Below are 19,528 nucleotides of genomic sequence, written 5' to 3'. Positions count from 1 at the left end.
CATTTTCTCAAGGTTACAGAGCTACTTACAAACAGGGCCCAGATTTAAATCAAAGTCTTTGAGTCCTAGTGCTCCTAACAGTGCGGTGTGCTACTGTGCAGTGAAGACCTCAAGGCTTGTTTGTAACTCTTCCATAAAGTCACGTGCCTGCACGTACAGGGTCGGTCATGTGACAAGCCATTTAAACTCTTTGCTTTAACACTAAACAGAACCAAGTTAGGAAAACCTATGCTTTAAAATATCAGGGAAAGAATTCTTCTCAGCAACTCTCTCGATAAGTTGTGTGTTTTATGTTTCTCTATATTTGGGAATCATTTTTCCATGGTCAAACAATGAATTATAGTATATTAATATATATTAAAATTAATTTCAAAAGAAATACATTTACTTTCTGGAAAATATCAATAGATAATAACTCAAATGGAAAGTCTAGAAAATAATAGAACTAAACACATTCATAAGTGAGAATTTGACATTGTATCTTACACTTATTTTTGTGGAGAACTGAATTATGTCATTCCAAAATTCATGTGTTGAAGCTGTAACCTCTAATATGACTATATTTTAAGATAGGGCCTATGCAGAGATAATTAAGGTTAAATTCTATCATAAGAATGGGGCCCCAATCCAACCGGAAAAAAGAGACACCAGAGAGCCCATTCGCTCCTCTCCAGGAGTGTATGAGGAAGAGATCATGTGGGCACACAGCAAGGTAGTGGCCACTTACAAACCAGGAGGCTACACCTCACCAGAAACCAACCTTACTGACACCCTGATCTAGGGCTTCCAGCCTCCATAACTGTAAGAAAATGAATGTCTGTTATTTAAGCCATCACTCTATGTTGTTATAACAGCCTGAGCTAAGATATTTATTATTATATTTTTAGCTATTAAAACACTATTACAATTTTGACAGTCTTTCTCAGATGTTTGAAAGCATTATTTTAAATAGTCTTTATAACAATGCTATGAGATTAGTCTCATTTTACATATGAAAAAGCTGAGGCTTAAAGAGATGAAATAATTGTACAAGATCTCACAGATAATTTGCTGGCAAAGTTGTATCTAGAATCCATAGCCCCTGGCCCTTCACCACACCACACGTTACCTGTGCGAAGACTATTATGATTATCTCTACCTATGACTGTTAAAAATATGGCCAATGTTATAGACCGTATTACTTAGTACCAGATTATCCATTTATTACTAATTAGTTTTGCAATATAGAGAGAATCTGAAGAGAAACTTGATAATGTTCTTTCAGTAGCCTGTATGAGGCTGAAGGTATATTTTATCCAAGATATTGTAGCCCTGTGCCAAGTAGGGGAATGTCAATCATTCCATTTCTAATTACCCATTACTATACCATTCAGGTATTTATTTATTCATTTATTCAAAGGAAGGCCATCATGGCTTGTGTATATTCTTCTAAACTCTAGAGATACAAGACAAACAAAGATGAAATATCCAAGGCCCTTAAAGGATTTGCATGCAAGGAGGGCACAGAGACCCTCTGGATGAACAAAATAAGGATCAATTGTGCTGGGAAAGCTGAAGGAAATAGAGTATGAAAAAAAAATGAGTGCAGTGAGAGTCACCTTTAAACAGGGTGGTAGGAAGTACCTTTTGGAGAAGATACCATTCTAGCTGAGCTTTTATCAGTAAGAACAAGTCAATAAAGAGCTGGAAAAAGAGTACCCAGGCAGGAAAGACCGCATGAGCAATGCCTGGAACAGGAAAGTGATTGATGTGTTGAAGGATCATAAACAAGTGGCTAGAGGAGAAAGAACCACATGGAGTGTGTAATGAGTGAGACCGGAGAATAGGACAGGAGAAGCAAAATACAGCAGAAGTTTTGAGCAACAGAAAGATTTGGTTTTATTCCAAAAAATCACTCTTAACTACTGTTTAGAAGCAAAGTCCAATTAGGTGGTTATTGCAATGGTCCAGGAAAAAGATAATGATGTTTTTTAGATGTTACAACTATAAAGATGACAAGCCATGAAAAGACTTAAGACATATTTTGATGACTTGGCCAACAGGATTTGCATGGGTATTGCAGTGGGCAATGAAAATGAGGAAATGCAGAGAAACAAGCATGACTTCTAAGCGTCTAGCTTCAGGTACTGGGTGGGTGTTGCCACTCTGACATGTTTTTCCACAGAAAGAATAGTTTTGGGGTGGGGGGATGAACAAGATAAGGAGCTTGTTTTAAACATGACATTTCAAGATGTCTTTGAGACATTCATAGTTATCACCTATCTGGGGAACAGCGATGGCCTAAAACAGTTCTTTTGAAATTTTGTCTTCTCATCTGCCACTTGGCTAATTCTCCGGAGTAAAGCAGCAGCTGTAATAGGCCAGTGGGCAGAGCTCAGAGGGGTCTGTGAAGCCCCGAAGGTGCTGCAATTCAGGAGAGAAAGACACAGTATTTTATCCATCTCATTACTCCTAAGACTATGAGCATTCCCATGCTCTGCCCTCCCCCAAGGACACAAAACTGGCCAATGGCAAAGACTGCTCTTCCTTTAAGATTTGTAGATTTGCAGGACTGAAAAGAACACTTTCAGTTTATCTATAATTGCAAGGATGAACAGAGTCTGGAGTTAGAAAAAAATAAAAACAAATCTTAAGGAAATCAGCTGCTAGGAACAAGAGAAAAAAGCAGAGAACCTAGAATAAGCTGTACTTTGTGCACCGAAAGCAAAAGCCCAGGTCACTTAATTATGGCATGAATATCATGGGACTAAATAAATGATTTTTAAAATTTAAAGCTCCAGTGGTTGAAAAAGAAGATGCCACTGCAGGAAGTGAAGAAATATATCAAAATGCAAATAAATATGTAAAAAACCTAAGGATCATGAGGTCTAGAGGAAAGACTTTACTACACAGGAAAATATTTTATGTACATTTACTTCCAGAATCAGCCTCTTCTACATATAAGTGAAATCACATGGTATTCGTCTTTCTGTGTCTGACTAATGTCACTGAGCATAATATCCTCTAGGCCCATCCACATTGTTGCAAACAGTAAGATTTTTTTACAGCTGAGTAATATTTTGCATATATGTACCACCTCTTCTTTATCCAATCATCTATTAGACACTTAAGTTGCTTCCATATCTTGCCTATTGTAAATAATACTGTGATGAGCATAGAAATGCACATATATTTTCAAATTAGTGTTTTGAATTTCTTCAGGTAAGTATTCAGTTAGCCAAAAAGTCCATTTAGTTTTTTTCATAAAATAAAAGACACATTTTTCATTTTCACCAATAATTTTGATTTAGATATTTTGAGTACATCAGTTATCTCCCATGTGATATAACATTGATTGTTCTCAATTAATGTCTCAATTTGATTACTATCAACTTCAACTGGTCCATCCAACCTGAATCATCTTCCAGAGAGAACTCTCCAGCATGAAACTGCAAACCACTTTCGACACATTGCATCAGTCACAGCACCTTCTCCACACACTGCACAAATCTCGTTTTGCCTTTCAGTTGCATTTTTACCTTTCTTGAAATAGTAAAGCATAACTAGCCAAAAATGTTCCTTACTTTCTTCCACCTTCCATATTAAAATGGCTACACAAAACATTCACCAATTTTGATATGTTTTTTAATAAATGCACGCTGCTATGACAGCTGTCACAAAACAATCTAACCAAATTGTTTCAAATGAAATTAAAGAAAACGAAGTGCTACTAGAGCCATTTTATGGAAAAACACAAATGAACTTTTTGGCCAACCCATACCGAGATATTGAATTGCTAGATCATGTGGTAGTTCCATTTTTAGTTTTTTGAGGAATCTACATACTGTTTTCCATGGTGGCTACACTAATTTACAATCCCACCAAAGGTGCAGGAGTGTTCTCTTTTCTCCACATCCTCACCAATACCCGTTTGTTGATTTATTGGTGACAGCTATTCAGACAAGTGTGAGTTCATACTTTACTGTGGTTTTAATTTGCATTTCTCTCATGACTAATAACATTGAGCACCTTTTTACATATCTGTTGGCCACTTTGGAGAAATATCTATTTAGGTCCTCTGCCCACTTTTTAATTAAATTATTTGATGTTTTGGTGATAAGTTGTGAGTTCTTTATAAATACTGGATATTAACCCCTTACGAAATGTATCATTGGCAAATACCTTCTCTCATTTGGTGGGTTGTGTGTTCATTTTGTTGGTAGTCTTTGTTGTGCAAACACTTTTTTGTTTGATGCAGTCCTGTTTTTTTCTATTGCCCAAGGAGCTATTATTTTTAAAATAGCACTAATAGCAATGTCAAAGAGTTTACTGCCCATGTTTTCATCTAGAAGTTTTAAGATTTTGAGTTTTTCATTTGAGTCTCTAATCCATTTTGAGATTATTTTTGTGTAAGAAAGTGGTCTTGTTTCATTTTTTTACATGTACTTGTCCTGTTTTTTCAACACCATTTATTGAAGGAACTGCCTTTACCCCGTTCTAGAGTCTTGGCTCCTTTGTCATAGATTCATTGACCATGTAGGTGTGGGTTTATTTCTGGACCCTATTCTGTTCCAATGATCTATGGGTCTGCTTTTATGCCACTACCCTGCTGTTTTATTAGTATGGCCACGTACTGTAGCTAGATGCCGGGCAGTGTGATACCTCCAGCTTTGTTTTTCTTTCTGAAGATTGCTGTAGCCTTTGGGGGTCTTTTGTGATTCTGTATAAATTTTTGGATTATTTATTCTAGTTCTATGAAAAATGCCTTTGGTATTTTGATAGGGACTTCATTGAATCTATCGATTTCTTTAGGTACTATGAATATTTTAACAATGTTAATTCTTCCTATCCATAAGCCCAGTAAGTATATGCTTCCATTTATTTGTATCTTCTTCAATTTCTTTTTTCAACATATTATAGTTTTTCAGGTATAGGTTTCTACCTCCTCGGTTCATTTTATTACTAGGTATGCTTTTTAATAAAATTGTAAATGGGATTCTCTACTTAATTTCTCTTTCTGACATTTCATTATTGGCATATAAAAATACAACTGATTTCTAATATTAATTTAATGTCTTGCTACTTTACTGAATTTACTTATCAGTTCTAATACTTTTTGAACTTCTCACTTAAGGAAAATATCCCATCTAACATAAAGGTCAAACAGGCTATTCCTTGGTGGAGTAAGATTCTTTTACTACCCTTTGCTCAAGTATTCCCTGGGCTTGCTAAATGAGAAAAGCAGCAAGGGCTTTTTCTAAGGATCTTGAGAAACAGAATGTATACAAAATGAACCCTGGCTCACTGAGAACTAAAATGTCCAGTAATTCTGGCTCCGAACTTGCCTTTGGGATTTTGAGAAATCACTGTACCTTTTTGGTTTTAAGTCTCTCATCCATAAAAATGGAGAAATATTGTGATCAAGGTTTGTCATGAAGATTAAATAAGTTCATATATATTCATAAAGTGTTTAATGAATATACAGCAATAAGCCTTTTACTAAAACCAAAAGTGGACACAACTTTGAATTCATCAGTGTTACTTTCAAAAGTTTCCACTGGCTTGGCCTTTCTCCGAGGACGCCTGCCGTTCCCACCAGTGTGCTGTTGACTCTCGGAGAGCGTGCTGAGACCCCTGGCTGGCGCTCGGAGCGCAGCGCTACCCGCAGAAACTAGCCATTGGACGGTAGTGGAGAAAAGATAAGGTAATGGAAGTGTGAAAGGTAGGATTAGAAAGTCCTTAAGTAGAACAGAGTGAGAATTTTGAAAACATTGCTCTACCTTCCCGAATTTATGAAAGTAATTTGAATGCCGAGTCAGGAGCGGGCTCCTCACCATTCCGTTCCAGTGGAACAACCCAGCCTCTCTCCACAGGAGGAGCAGCACGTTGTCAAAAAATGTCAAACTCCATTCGCATTGCCTCATTACCTTCCTGTAGTCCTCTATGAGTGCTCTTTTACATACTTTATCCACATTTGGTGAATAGTGTACTTTCATTACATTTTTGTGTTAATTATTAAAATGTATACCTTCAAAGCAGATTGTGTTTTAAAACCCTATTTTGACATTCCATCCTATTGTAATACAATGGGAGGCTCACAAACCTGACTTGGTCCCACTATTTATATGTGGCAGCTTCTTTCAAAATATTTTTGTTAAAATTTGTCTTGATTATTTGAATACCTAAAATGCTGGTAAATAAATCTACTTCTATTGTTTTTGTAAACCACAAAAGTTGTTCTCTGGTGGTTTTCTATTTTAATTCTCTTCCTCTAAAAACTACCAAGCCAGCTCTGCTCCTTCAAAGGTGAATATACCTAAGTGTGGTAACAAAGAAGGCTTTTACCCTAATCGAAGGGACCATTCTTCAGTCTAAGCCCAAGCAACAGAGTAAATTGGATTTTTGAGTTTTATAACAACCATGAAGCATCTATCACCTCACTCAAGCAAGCTTTCTATGAGTGTGTCATTATTTCTGTTACAAAGGAGTCAGAAGGGAAAACAGTGCTTATGAAGAAGACCATATGCAACCTAAGAGAGGCTCGACTGATGAAAACAGAGATCCCGGTCTATTCTCTACATCCCTGAAAGCAGTCCTATCGGCAATCTGTACCTCTCCAGAAATCTCCATTTTCTCTGGGACCTCGTATAGTGTTTTGTCCCCTACCTTGCTGGAATGCAGCGATATAATATGTTGTCGTCAGCATTTCAAACACTGTATCCGCCTTCTCTGGATGTCATAACACAATACCATAGAGTGGTGGTTTAAACAACACAGATGTATTTGCTCACAATGCTAGAGACCAGAAGTCTGAGTTCAAGGTGTTGTCAAGGTTAATTTCTTCTAAGTTCTCTCTGCTAGATTTTCGGATGTTTGCAACCCTCTCTCTTCACAGACAGGAGTCTGTCTGTCTCCTGATTTCCTCTTCTTCTAAGAACACTAGTCATACTGGCTTTGGCTCCAACCTAATGACCCAATTTCAACTTAATTACTAACTCATTAAAGACCCTATCTCCAAATACAGCCACATGCTGAGGTACTGGGGATTAGGACTTCAATTTATGAATTTGGGGGGAGACATCAGCAAGATGATGAATAAGATGTTTCCCTTCACCTCTCCACTCAACAACAACAATTTGGCATCCATCCACAGACAGAAGTGCCTTTATGGGAGCTAAGGGATCCGGGTAGGAGATTGTGAAACCACGGCTCAGGCCGAGAATGAGGAGACTCATTTTGAGAAGACAGGACCACTCCAGGAGGCTGACTCTCCAATGATCACCCTGGTTATAGACCGAGAAGCTGTTCCACACATCTGAGGACTTGGCTACAGCCCCCTTTGGTTTTGATTCTATCACCAGCACCACGTCAGGGGATTTGGAAGGAGTCTTCCCCACTGGGAGTCAGGTAATAAATATACAGACCTCAGGCCAACTGTGGACCCTAGAGTGGCCTGTGAGTGAGTCCTAGCCCCTCCAGGCCATGGCCCAGGAGCCCCCTGGAAAACACTGGTTCAGACAGTCATCCACATATCAGAGAGCCTGTGTGGAGTCTGGGTGTCCAACAAAGTCCCAGAACACCACTGGAGCAAAAACATTGAAACTGGATATGCTAAAGACACTAAAAGGAATAGCTTGGCTTTACCTAGGCCACCTCTCCCCCAGGGCAACACAGCTCAGTGCCAAGATTTTTCCCAGGGGTCCAGTTAGAGCAGCTGAGTGGGTGCCTGCCTGGCTTTCCCAGCTGCATGGGGCACTACCGAAGAGGGCCAGTCCACTCCCTCTCCATCCAGAGTACTGAGACCTGGGCTGTACAGTTAAGGGTTGGTGAGCAGCTGGGAGAACACCAGGCAGGGCTCTGAACAACACGTACCAAAGAACTCAATCAACCCTTGTTAACCTGTCATGGACTCCTTCTGGAAGCCAGCCAACAAGCCACTGGGGGCCTTGTCCGCAGACCCTCCAACGGTCCAGTTAGAAGATGAATACATTCTGGAGATCTAATGCACAGCATGATGACTATAATTAACAATATTTATTATATCCTTGAAAGTTACTAAGGGGGTAAATCTTACCTGTAGTCACCATAAAAAAATGTGCTGTGTTAGCCAAAAAGTTGTTTATTTGTTTTCCATAAAATGGCTCTAGCAGCACTTAGTTGTCTTAAACTTCATTCAAAACAATTTTGTTAGATTGTATTGTGACAGCTGTCATACCAGTGTGCACTTAAAAAAATATCAAAATTGGGGAATTTTTGTGTAGCCATTTTATCATGAAGATGGAATAAAATATACAACATTTTTGGCATATTATACTTTATTATTTCAAGGAAGGTAAAAACACAATTGAAATGCAAAAAACAATTCTGCAGTGTATGGAGAATGTGCTGCGACTTAACGAATGTGTCAAAAGTGGTTTGCAAAGTTTTGTGCTGGAGATTTCTCACTGCACGGTGCTCCACAGTCAGGTAGACCAGTTAGTGTTGAAAGCGATCAAATTGAGACGTTAATTGAGAACAATCAACGTTATACCATGTGGGAGGTAGTTGACACACTCAAAATACCCAAATCAATAAAGTTATTGGTGAAAATGAAAAATGTGTCTCTTATTTTATAGAAAAAAAACTACACAAACTTTGTGGCCAACCCAGTAATTAGGTGAGGTGATTGAACTGTTTGTTAACTAACCCGACTGTGATAATCACTCCACAAAATTGCCCATGTAACAAATCATCATATCGTACACTTCAAGCTTACGTAATGTTACATGCCAATTATATCTCAGTAAAGTGAGAAGTAAATAAATAAATAAATGGGCCTTGCAAACTTAAAAAAAAAGAATTTTGAGGGGACACAATTCAGTTCATAATAAGCCATAGCCTCTCTAAGTTTTTATCTCTCACCATAATCCTAGTTTTTATTCCCTTTGCCTTAATGTACTTCTTTTCTATTTCATCTTGTCTTGCTTTTCATGGCTGCATCCCTTTCTTCAGCTTCAGATTATTGTAAATCTAACATTTTACAATGCTCTCAAAATTGAAGTGTGCGATGGAAAAATGAAATTACCTTAAAAACGATACATGGTTAGTGGAGAGTCCAAACACCACCACATGCACACTTGCACACACACAGACACACTCATTGTCTGGCTTGACATATCACTTACAGTATTGCTCTACACTGATGGTAATTAGATGCGCATCCTGGATTCAGCGGCAAATTTCTTGGATAACACTAACACAATGTGCCTTTATGCGCACCACTTCTGAAGTTACTGGCAAAATTCAACTCATCTTCTGGAACATTGTGCACTTTTTTACAAGTGTTACTACTTAGTTCTTATTTTCTCACTGGAAATTAAATTTTGAAGCACAGTCTTTGAAATGAAGGAGCAAAATCCCAACCTAAAAAGCCCAGGAAGTAAGTGGTACTTTAGATTTTCATGATTTTCATTAAAGTTTTGTTAATATCTTATTCTTGAAAATATTTTAATTTGCTAATATATAGTTAAAATAAGCAGACCTATTATTTTGACTTAAAAAATATAACGGTCCATGAGAACATTGGGCTGACAAAGAGCATAGCGAAGTGATGGGGCATATGTGGTCGGTGGGATTGTTCTTCCAAACCTACACTCTGAGGACGTTCTAGTCAACGCAAGAAGTTTCTTGTCAGACAGAGCTGACTATTTTTCCAACTCAGACATTTAAAAGGAATAAATTCTGCCCTAAAGACTGTGACTCCTAGATTTTTTTTCTGTTTGGCAATATTTCATTTCATTCCCTAGACTGATTTTTCTTCTTTTAGAAGCCAGATCTCAAAATCATGTATTCTGCACTAATTTAATGTGGCAGATAAGCACAGCTGCAGGCATTCCACACTGACCTGTACAGAACACAAGAATCAAAGGGTGTATTTTTCCTTTTGATACATGAACAAAAGGTGCCTGAAGCTTCTTCTCACTAACTGATGACGTGCATTTTAATCTTGCCTATTTGATTAAAGGGGAGTCTTAACTACGAAAAGTAAGATATATTACTGTAAGTGCTACATCACTTGTCCCACCTCCCTTATTGCTCCTTCTAGTAAGTTCCTGTGCCAAGTACAATGGATGGTGGCAATGTCCATGTTACCATGGAAAATAAAGTCCATTGCTTCCAAACCTGGATAAGTCATTCAGTTTCATGAACATCCAATCAATCTTTAAAAGAACGTTTGGAACACTTTATTTAAAAGTCAAGTGGCAATAGAGAGGAGGGAATGAGGAGTTGTTATTTCATGGGTGCAGAGTTACGAAGATGGATGGTAGTAGTGACGGTCACTCAGTATAAATTATTTAATATCACTGAACTGTATGCTTAAAATGATTAAGATGATAAATTTTATATTATATGTTTTTATCACAATAAAAAATCTGGAAAAAAGTTGGGGCTGTTTTACTATACATCTTTGATAAAATAATTTGTACCTAATTAGATTCAAAGGAAAGTCCCAAAAGTTTAGTCTACTTTACTCTACCTGAAACTATGAAAGGCACCAAAAGCGTACTGGATATGAACCATAAAAAAAGAAATCTGAAGTTACAAAAAAGGATTTTTGCAGGTAATTCACCAGTGTGTCAACACCACTCTTTGTCATTCCCTTTGTTTGCACCTGTTTGCTCGAAATGAAAGCACAACCTTCTGAACCCCCTGATTAGCCCCCAGAAAAGTAAGGTTTTATGTCTCCCATTTAATCTGTATCTTAATTAAACCATTAGCTACTATCTCAGTGCATACAGAAATTAGTTTTGTCTTCTCTACCTCCTTTCATTCAAAGGTTTCTATCTGAATTTTTTTTTTAATTCCCATTTCCAAAAAGAGTCTGGTAAGTGAATAATAAATGCCAGTGTCTGGGATTTATAGATTAACCTTTTTCCTGAAATATGCCTTTTTTCATTTGGCTTATAAAGATTTTTTATTTAAGTATAGTTAGTATTCAATATTACATTAGTTACATTAGTTTCAGGTGTACAACATAGTGATTCAATATTTTTATATCTTGCAATGTGACCACCCACTAATTCTAGTAATTATCTGTCACTGTCAATCAATCTTCATATCAAGTTACAATAAAACGTGTCAAGATATAGTGACAGATTTGAATCATCTCTGTCACAGTCTCTTATCTTGCCTAAACATCTCAGGAGTTCCAGGAAGTCTACCAACTTTCCTGCTCAGTATTGATAGCCCTGTGCTGGGGCCATCGTCCAGCCGTGACCCACGCCGGGGAACTGCTCACAGCCTTTGCACATCTACTGTTGCTCAAGGTTGTGTTTCAACGTGCTCTTTCAGTAACATTTTATGAGGGACAGGATTACAATTTCAATGTATGATTACAGCACTTCACAAAGCAAGGCAATTTCATTCCCCCAGGAGCTTGCCTTAGCACTGACTGCAAACCGGGGGTCCTGAGTTTGATATCTAAAAACACTCCACAAGATTTTATGAGCAGAGCCCTAAAGTTTAAATATATTCTATAGAAATAAATAAATAAAATGTATCCATTGTTCCACTATTGATCCTTTTGCTGAGGATGTTTTAGATTTTTTAAACAAAATATTCTAATAAGTTAATGAATGTTTTGCAACAAGGTCCTTAAGAACATATATATGTGAGTAGCAAGTTGTCTGATACCTCTGTTCCAGTTGCATCTTAACTTAAGGAAATTCTGCCCGTGCACTTTAATTTCTCCGTGTCCCGGACTTCCACATGAATCGTTTGGAAGTTACTTTAAAAGACTCCAATAGCCTTTGTAGCTCTTCAGCTATTGTTGGAAAACAAGTTCATGCATAGGGAGTTTGTGGTCAGTCTGCAAAAAAACATTCAAATAACCTTTCATATCATTTGCTGACACTGTATTTAAATGGTAGCCTGAACAATGCGCACTGTCATAGATGTATTTTTTCTTCCCCTTAACAAGGGCAATTTCAGAATGAAAGTTCAAGCTTATGCTTTCATGAACCTGAATTAATATATCAATTACATTGTTTGTGCACTCATACTCTTTAACTGAATTTGTTTGTCTAAAAAAGGGAAATAGCAATAAACCTCAGACTCATTTTATATATGCATCCCTATTTAAATTAGGAGGGCAAATGACGCCAGTAACTAATATGATGGAGTAAAATCTTGGACATCACTTAACCAGCTATATGTCTTTTTCTATCTTTATTTTGTATTCCCTTTATTTGTTCAAAGAAATTTTGAGCACCCTTATGCATGAAGTCCAGTCTATAGGCCTAAAATACATCAGTAAAAAAGTAACAGCAGAAAATTCTTGTCCTTTTGTATTCTCGCATAGGGGACACAGGGTAAAGGGTAAACATAACAAATAAACTAAAGATCAAGCTAAGCGTTTGGGGGAGTGCTGAAGGGCAGATTGCAGTCTCAAATGAGTTGGTCATAGTGGGATTCACACAGAAAGTGAGAACTGTGCAAAGGCTTGAAGGAGAGGAGGGTGTTAGCCAGTGGGCACATTGGGGTAAGAGTGTTCTGGAGGGAGGAGCCAGGGGAAATAACTGTGGGCAGGAGTTTGCCTACTGTGTTCAAGGCATAGAATGTTGTTCACATATTAAGAAGGGAAATGTCGGTAAAAATTACTTCACTCAGTCTATTATCTGCTGAGCCTACAGTTAACATGTATTAAGTCATTCTTGATTATAATAAACTAGTAAGTTCTCCTAAATATTATTTTCAATTTTATTTACATGTTTGCATTTAGCACACTTTAATGCATTTTAGGTTTTTTCCTTTTTTTCTTTTTTTATTGTATTATTTTCATTGCCATTTAGCCCCCTTCAGCCCCGCTCCCCTCTGCAATCGCTATACTGTTGTCCATATCCATGAGTCCTTTTAACTTTTTGCTTGATCCCTCTGCCCACTAAACTCCCCCTCACAGCTGTCATCCTGCTCTCTATCTATTAGTCTGTCTCTGTTTTGCTTGGTAGTTCAGTTTGTTCATTAGATTTCACATATGACTGAAATCATGTGGTATTTGTGTTTCTCTGACTGGCTTATTTCACTTAGCATAATATTCTCCAGGTTCATCCATACTGTAGCAAAGGGTAAAATCTTATTCTTTTTTATGGCCCAGTAGTACTCCATTGTGTAAATGTCCTATGGTTGTTTTATCCACTCATCTACTGATGGACACTTGGGCTGCTTCCATACCTTGGTGATTATAAATAACAATGCAATGAACATAGGGGTGCTTATGTTCCTTCAAATTAGTGTTTTGGGTATCTTTGGGTAAATTCCCAGAAGTTGGATCATTGGGTCAAAAGGCAGATCCATTTTTAATTTTTTGAGTTATCTCCATACTTCTTTCCACAGTGACTGCACTAGTCTGCATTCCCACCAGCAGTGCAGAAAGGTTCCTTTTTCTCCACATCCTCACTAGCACTTGTTGTTTGTTGATTTTATTGGTGACAGCCATGCTGACAGGTGTGAGGTGATACCTCATTGTGGTTTTCATTTGCATTTCAATGATTAGGGAAATTGAGCATCTTTCCATATGTCTATTGGCCATCTGTATGTCCTCTTTGGAGAAGTATCTATTCAGGTCCTTTGCCCATTTTTAATTGGATTGTTTGGTTTTTGGCATTGAGTTTTATAAGTTCTTTATAAATTTTGGATATTAAATCCTTAGATGTATCGGCAAATCCTTAGATGTTCCATGGGTTGTCTTTCTATTTTATTGATGTTTTCCTTTGCAGTGAAAAAACTTTTTAGTTTGATATAGTTCCAATTGTTTATTTTTGTCTCCCTTGCCTTAGGAAATATAACAGTAAAAATATTACTACAAGCAGTGTTAGAGATTTTAGTGCCTAGGTTTTTTTCTAGGATTTTTATGGTTTCAGGTCTCATATTTAAGTCTTTAACCCATTTTTAATTTATTCTAGTGTGTGGTGTAAGAAGATGGTCTAGTTTCATTTTTTATTATATTGCAAACTTATTCAAGATGAAGAATTGGTCCTATATTCACTGTTGTACTCTGTATTGTTTTCTAGATATTTAGAGTCTGAGGCTTAAAGTCTCTAACTTTGTTTCATGAATCAAATCTTTTGTGAATCAAATCTTTGTTTCAGTGGTCAGAACTTTTGGTCTTTGCCTCAGTTTCCTAAAGTGCAATTGAAAACTAATTAATGTGAAGTATGTGAAACATTGTATAAGTGTAAATGATAGCATAATATGCCTCTTACTTGTATCACACAAACATATGCATAGGAAATAAGAGAGTTAAAATGCAGGGTTCTGAACACAGTTCTTTAGGAAAAAAATGCAATTTAAAGAGTCCGGAGAAAATCAAAAGCCTTTACATGGTTGACCCAATGATGACATTGTGAGAGCTGCTGACAGGGGGTTCTCAGCTCCAGTGGCCAGTTTCTATTAGCTCAGCACTGGTCACCTGGGCGGCACAGTTACTAGGCCCTTGGGAGAGTTTCACCTTCCACACGGCGCCATTTCATGCTTTTCTATTCCTAGAAGCTTGTTTCTTATGACCCTTGACCTTGTCAACTTTCATTTGACTCTCCAGCTCGCAGTCCAGTGACAAGGCCAGTCCATAAATAATGTGTTTTCATAGTTCTAAGGGGCTGCACGGGCCCTTTACGTTAAGACTGTCTAGTTTGTGTTCTGATCTGACTGTGGGTAAACCTCAAAATTATTTTGCTTGAGATTTTCTAAACATTTTACTAATTCTAAACTGCCCAAAGAAATGTGAACAATTTTAGTAGACAGACATATTAAATACATTTGTTTCAGTTTGATGCAGCGCCACCCCTTCAGTCAGGCTAAGTGAAGACAATAAGGTCACACAAGTATGTTTTCTTGAGACTCACCACAGGCATCGGCCCCTTCGTTACCTCCCATTTGTAAAAGTGTATTGACTATTCCGCAGGCATGCTATGGATTTAACTGTACTCTCAGGAGAATATGATTTGCAGCTATCGAAATAATATAGTTAAGACTTTTTCTCCTTTTCCTCTAGGTTGTAAAAATGATGATTATTGTCGTGGTGACATTCGCCATCTGCTGGCTGCCCTATCACATCTACTTCATCCTCACTGCGATCTACCAACAGCTAAACAGGTGGAAGTACATCCAGCAGGTCTACCTGGCCAGCTTTTGGCTGGCGATGAGCTCGACCATGTACAATCCCATCATCTACTGCTGTCTGAATAAGAGGTAAAAAAGTTACCAAATGCATGTTTCTTGTCACTCCTGGCTTCCCTGGAAGCATATCATGTGGCTCCGGCTTCCTAGTACAAATTTGAAGTGCAAAAGGAAGGGAAAATTGAGAAATTCACTAAGAGAAGCACAGAGCTCTGTATTTTTCTAGACTCTCCCCTACTTTATAAATTACCCCACTTTAACAGTTACATCCTCAAAACAATGTTCTTAGAGGTTCTAACTGGGCAGTTTTGGGGGGGCCCTGTTCTCCTTCCAAACCTTTCATCATTTTATCTGCCAAAGAGAAAGGAATGCCCTCAGGACTGAAGGGGGGGAGTTGACAATGTACGCAGGTCCCCAAAGAAATAAAGATACTTCACAGAAATGCACAGATGATGGCAGATGTGAGTGAACTCTACTGAAAAGGATGATTTGTAAATAAGCTACTAAATAGTTGTTGCTGCAAGTGTGATAAAAGTAACAATAAAAGCCAGGGGAATTCCAATCAGCCTTCCTGCCTAATGAGATCAGTGAACAAACGAATATGCAGCCCCACGGAAATGGGATGTGAAGAAGATGAGGTGGTCAGGGAAAACTATTTTTAAAGTGACGTTTTATAAAAATAGGAATATTTACAGTTAAATTTAAGGTTGGAAAAAAAAATGTAAAATGTGGTTTCCAGGTAAAAACCGCCTTAGTTGTAAGGTCAGCACATGGGTGAGTAGGGTTAATTTCACAGGGTTGCTAATTTCCTGACTGTGTTTTGAGCTACTCCGAGCACAAGTAGAAACTTCACGTAACTGCATGAGCTTTCTTTCCAATTGGGCCGGGCCTCCACCGCACTGTGCCTTGCACTTATTAAGTACTTATTTCTTACTTTTTTTATTAATTGCATAAGCCATATATCAATTCAAGCCACCTCCACAAGCAGTACATTTGTTTTTAATCAACTTCATTTAATGGTTTAGAAAGCCAAAGATTTTGCACTTTCTTATATGATTAAATAAAAAACATCAAGATTAGGGAGCATTTGTGATCTTGCTCCCTGACATATATTGTCAGTTTGGCTTAAATAAACTCTTACAAAAATTCTAAAAAAAAAAAAAAAACCCCATCAAGTTTAGCAATTAATTCTAACATTAATAAAAACTTAATTTATAAGTGTGTAATTATGCCTGAAAAGAAACTGTTTTGAAATGTGTAATTTTTAAGTGCCTTACCTGGCAAGACTAATTCAATTACACTTATGCAAATGTATAAAATTACTGAAGAAATGAACACTGTTCCTTTGGCAGATCGATTGCCTGATGCTATGCTTTTACTCTTTGATGACCTTCTTTTCATTAATGGGAAATTAAGATTCAAAGCAAATAAGAAAAACCTTAAAGACTAGTACAAATACTGTGGCATAAATTCTAAGCGTTTGACTTAGAAAGTCAGATTCAAAAACTAAGTTGGGTGAAATTCCTGAAATTAAGGGCTTTCTGTGGCAGTTGAAAGAAATTTCCTCTTGAAAACATAACTCTTTCTTCCTGTGGCCTACTTCTCAGATTTCGTGCTGGCTTCAAGAGAGCCTTTCGCTGGTGTCCTTTTGTTAAAGTTTCAAGCTATGATGAGCTGGAGCTCAAGACTGCCAGGTTTCACCCGACGCGGCAGAGCAGCCTGTACACTGTGACCAGAATGGAGTCCGTGACAGTGGTGGGTGACCCCAGCGATTCCGACAGCGCCCAGTCCAGTCGGAAGAAGAGAGCGAAGCCAAGAGAGCCCAGCTTCCACAGCTGCTCCCGCAGGAATTCCAAGTCTGCCTCCACCACTTCCAGTTTCATCAGCTCCCCCTATACCTCCGTGGACGAGTACTCCTAAATCCGTGTCCCGAGGTGACAGTGTAGCGCGAGGCCACCGGGGCGCCAGCCTGGGCCCTCACCCTCCCCACCACGTGTCAGCCCCATCCTGCGTGCTCTCCAGAAAGAGGAGGGCGACTTTTAGGCAGCTCCACTGCATTCCAGAAAGGTAGCATATACACAAAACAAAGACACTCTTAGGATATTTGCCTCCCTCAGAAATAAAATGGGCTTTAAATTGATTCCTTGAAAATTCTAAATCATCATACGTAACAAACTTTAAAATATATCTGAAAAAATACTTATAAAGTGTTTTGTTTTTCTCTTTAAAAAGTTGCAATATATATTGTGAAACTAAAGTAACATATGATTTTCCAAAATATTAAAGAAGCTTTAAAATACAATGTTGTGAATGAAAACAAAATCTATAGAAAATGAAACAACTTCATCTACAGCTATAAAAAAAAAATTTAAATCACTAATTTTCCCACTAGAATGATGGAAAAATAATCTCAAAGACTAAAAACTAATGAAAATTTTTGCTCGAGAACTCATTTTGTAGAATCATTTAAAATTTTTAATTTAAAATTTTAGTATTTAAAAATTGTCTCCTTGAAATGTAACTGAAAAGGAAATCTAGTGAAATTATTAAGCTGCTACATGTGGTTCTCCTTATTTTTTTTCTGAGAAGTGGATTCAAAAGAAAAAATAACAATCACTTACTCTTTGACCACTACATAAAGTGCCATGCTAAGAAATAGTCAAAGTTGGACCTTAAAAAGACAAAGCAAATTCCTATGACCTTTATTTTATTTTTCATAAATATTTTTTAATTTTTTTAAATACGTAGAGTTTAAAAACACTGAACATGCCTTCTAATGAAGAAGAGAAAAATCCCATTTGTCTCTGAAACTGGCTACCAATTTTTAGGGAAGAATTAAAAATACTATGCAGAGTTATGATGGCAAACAGGAGCATCTCCCCGCTCCAAAGGAAGATGTGTTTCTCCTCTATAACCCAAGGGAAAAGTCTAAGGTGGACATCAACCTCAAAAATTGTATGCAGACCTTTTCTTCTCCTCTCTCTCAATTGAACAAAAGAGTAAGGGCTAAGGGAAAATATCAGAAAATATATTTAAAACCAAGTCCTTAGGAACAAAAAGTCTAGGTACTGCCTATACGTACTAATATACATATAAGTGAATCAGGCAAGATGTAGGAAGGTGAATCAACTACAGTGGTACCTTGGTACTCGTTCATTCATTCCAGAACTCGTGATGAATGCCAAAACTGCCAGGTAACAAACGAATGTTTCAAGCAAGGAGTGATGAAGCATCTTCTCTTGAGGGGCCATGTAATGACTCATACAAGTTCTAGCAAGTGCCGTGAGTCCTGAGAAGGCCCCAAGTAACAAAACATTTTTTTCTCATCAAAGTGGGATGAGTACAGAGTTTGACGAGTTCCAAAGCCAGAGTACCAAGGTGTGACTGTATTACAATAGAAAGCTGGACAGTATTTTGGATACATGTTAGCTAATACACACCTGCCCACACAGAGAGATTTCTTCTTGTTTGGTTAGATGTTTCAGAAGTCCTCCCCCAATCCTCCCCCCCAAATGAGCTAATGGTCCTAAAGAAACATCTGTTTCAAAATAAACTGACACACTTCTGGGAGCCATAACGAAACAAGCTACGCCATTAAGTGTAGAATTTATCTTCCAGATAAATTAGTCCAGACATCAGTGCATATGAGTCATCTTTCCTTGAATTAGAGATACTGCCAATCCTGCTCAGAAAAGCAGAAACTTTCTGAAAATGCAGACATATAGCACAGACTTCTTTAAAATATTCCATTGGATTTTGAAAGCTACACAGCGGAACTAATTATCTGTAACATTTTACAGGATTGTTATTCCCCCACCAATATAGAACTATTTGTTTTTTGAAGAACAAGATAAAAGCAATTATTCAAGAACAAATCATGGTCTCTTGCTGCCAAGACATGAAATTTTCCAATCCTCCTCTTTATTTTGGACCCAAAGCCAGAAATATCTAATTGTTACAAAATGTTAAAAGTCTAAACAACCCCAACCTATGTGTTTAAGCTGAATTTCTTCTGATTACACCAATAAGCACATATTCAAAGAAGTAAATTCAAAATTGAATGCTGAAATAGTAAATAGTCATTACATATTTGCCATAATAGCTCAGTAAACTCTATGACATTTGTGTGCATGCTTTAGATAAACAAACGTATTATTATTTGGAACTAATTGTTGAATATAATGTTTTTAAATGTTCTCTCAAAAAATGTAAATGCTTGTCATACAATGTGAAAGTGTCAAGAAAAAGCCTAATATTTTAAAATAAATATTATCTTCTCAAATTTACAAATGACACTAATGAATCTTCCCGATACCTGGGACCCTATTCAGCTGTAGAATACAAATGTGAAGTGTGGCCCTCACGTTCCATGCAGTCAACCACCACCAAAATACAT

General features: G+C 37.4%; 1 protein-coding gene across 1 annotated transcript in view; it reads left to right on the top strand.

The window, feature by feature from the left end:
* The window catches only part of TACR3 (tachykinin receptor 3), a 62,232-nt gene extending 44,790 nt beyond the window's left edge, over positions 1 to 17,442 (top strand). Inside the window, exons 4-5 of the mRNA XM_045183724.3 lie at positions 15,008 to 15,204; positions 16,740 to 17,442. Of these exons, the coding sequence (XP_045039659.2) occupies positions 15,008 to 15,204; positions 16,740 to 17,052 (510 nt within the window). The 3' untranslated portion in view covers positions 17,053 to 17,442. The remainder of the gene's footprint in view (positions 1 to 15,007; positions 15,205 to 16,739) is intronic.
* The last annotated feature ends 2,086 nt before the right edge of the window (positions 17,443 to 19,528 follow it).

This window comes from Desmodus rotundus, chromosome 4, assembly GCF_022682495.2.
Source record: "Desmodus rotundus isolate HL8 chromosome 4, HLdesRot8A.1, whole genome shotgun sequence".
In the NCBI taxonomy this organism is placed as follows: Eukaryota; Metazoa; Chordata; class Mammalia; order Chiroptera; family Phyllostomidae; genus Desmodus; species Desmodus rotundus.
Note: the sequence above shows the minus strand (reverse complement) of the source record. Positions and strands in the feature narration are given on the sequence as shown.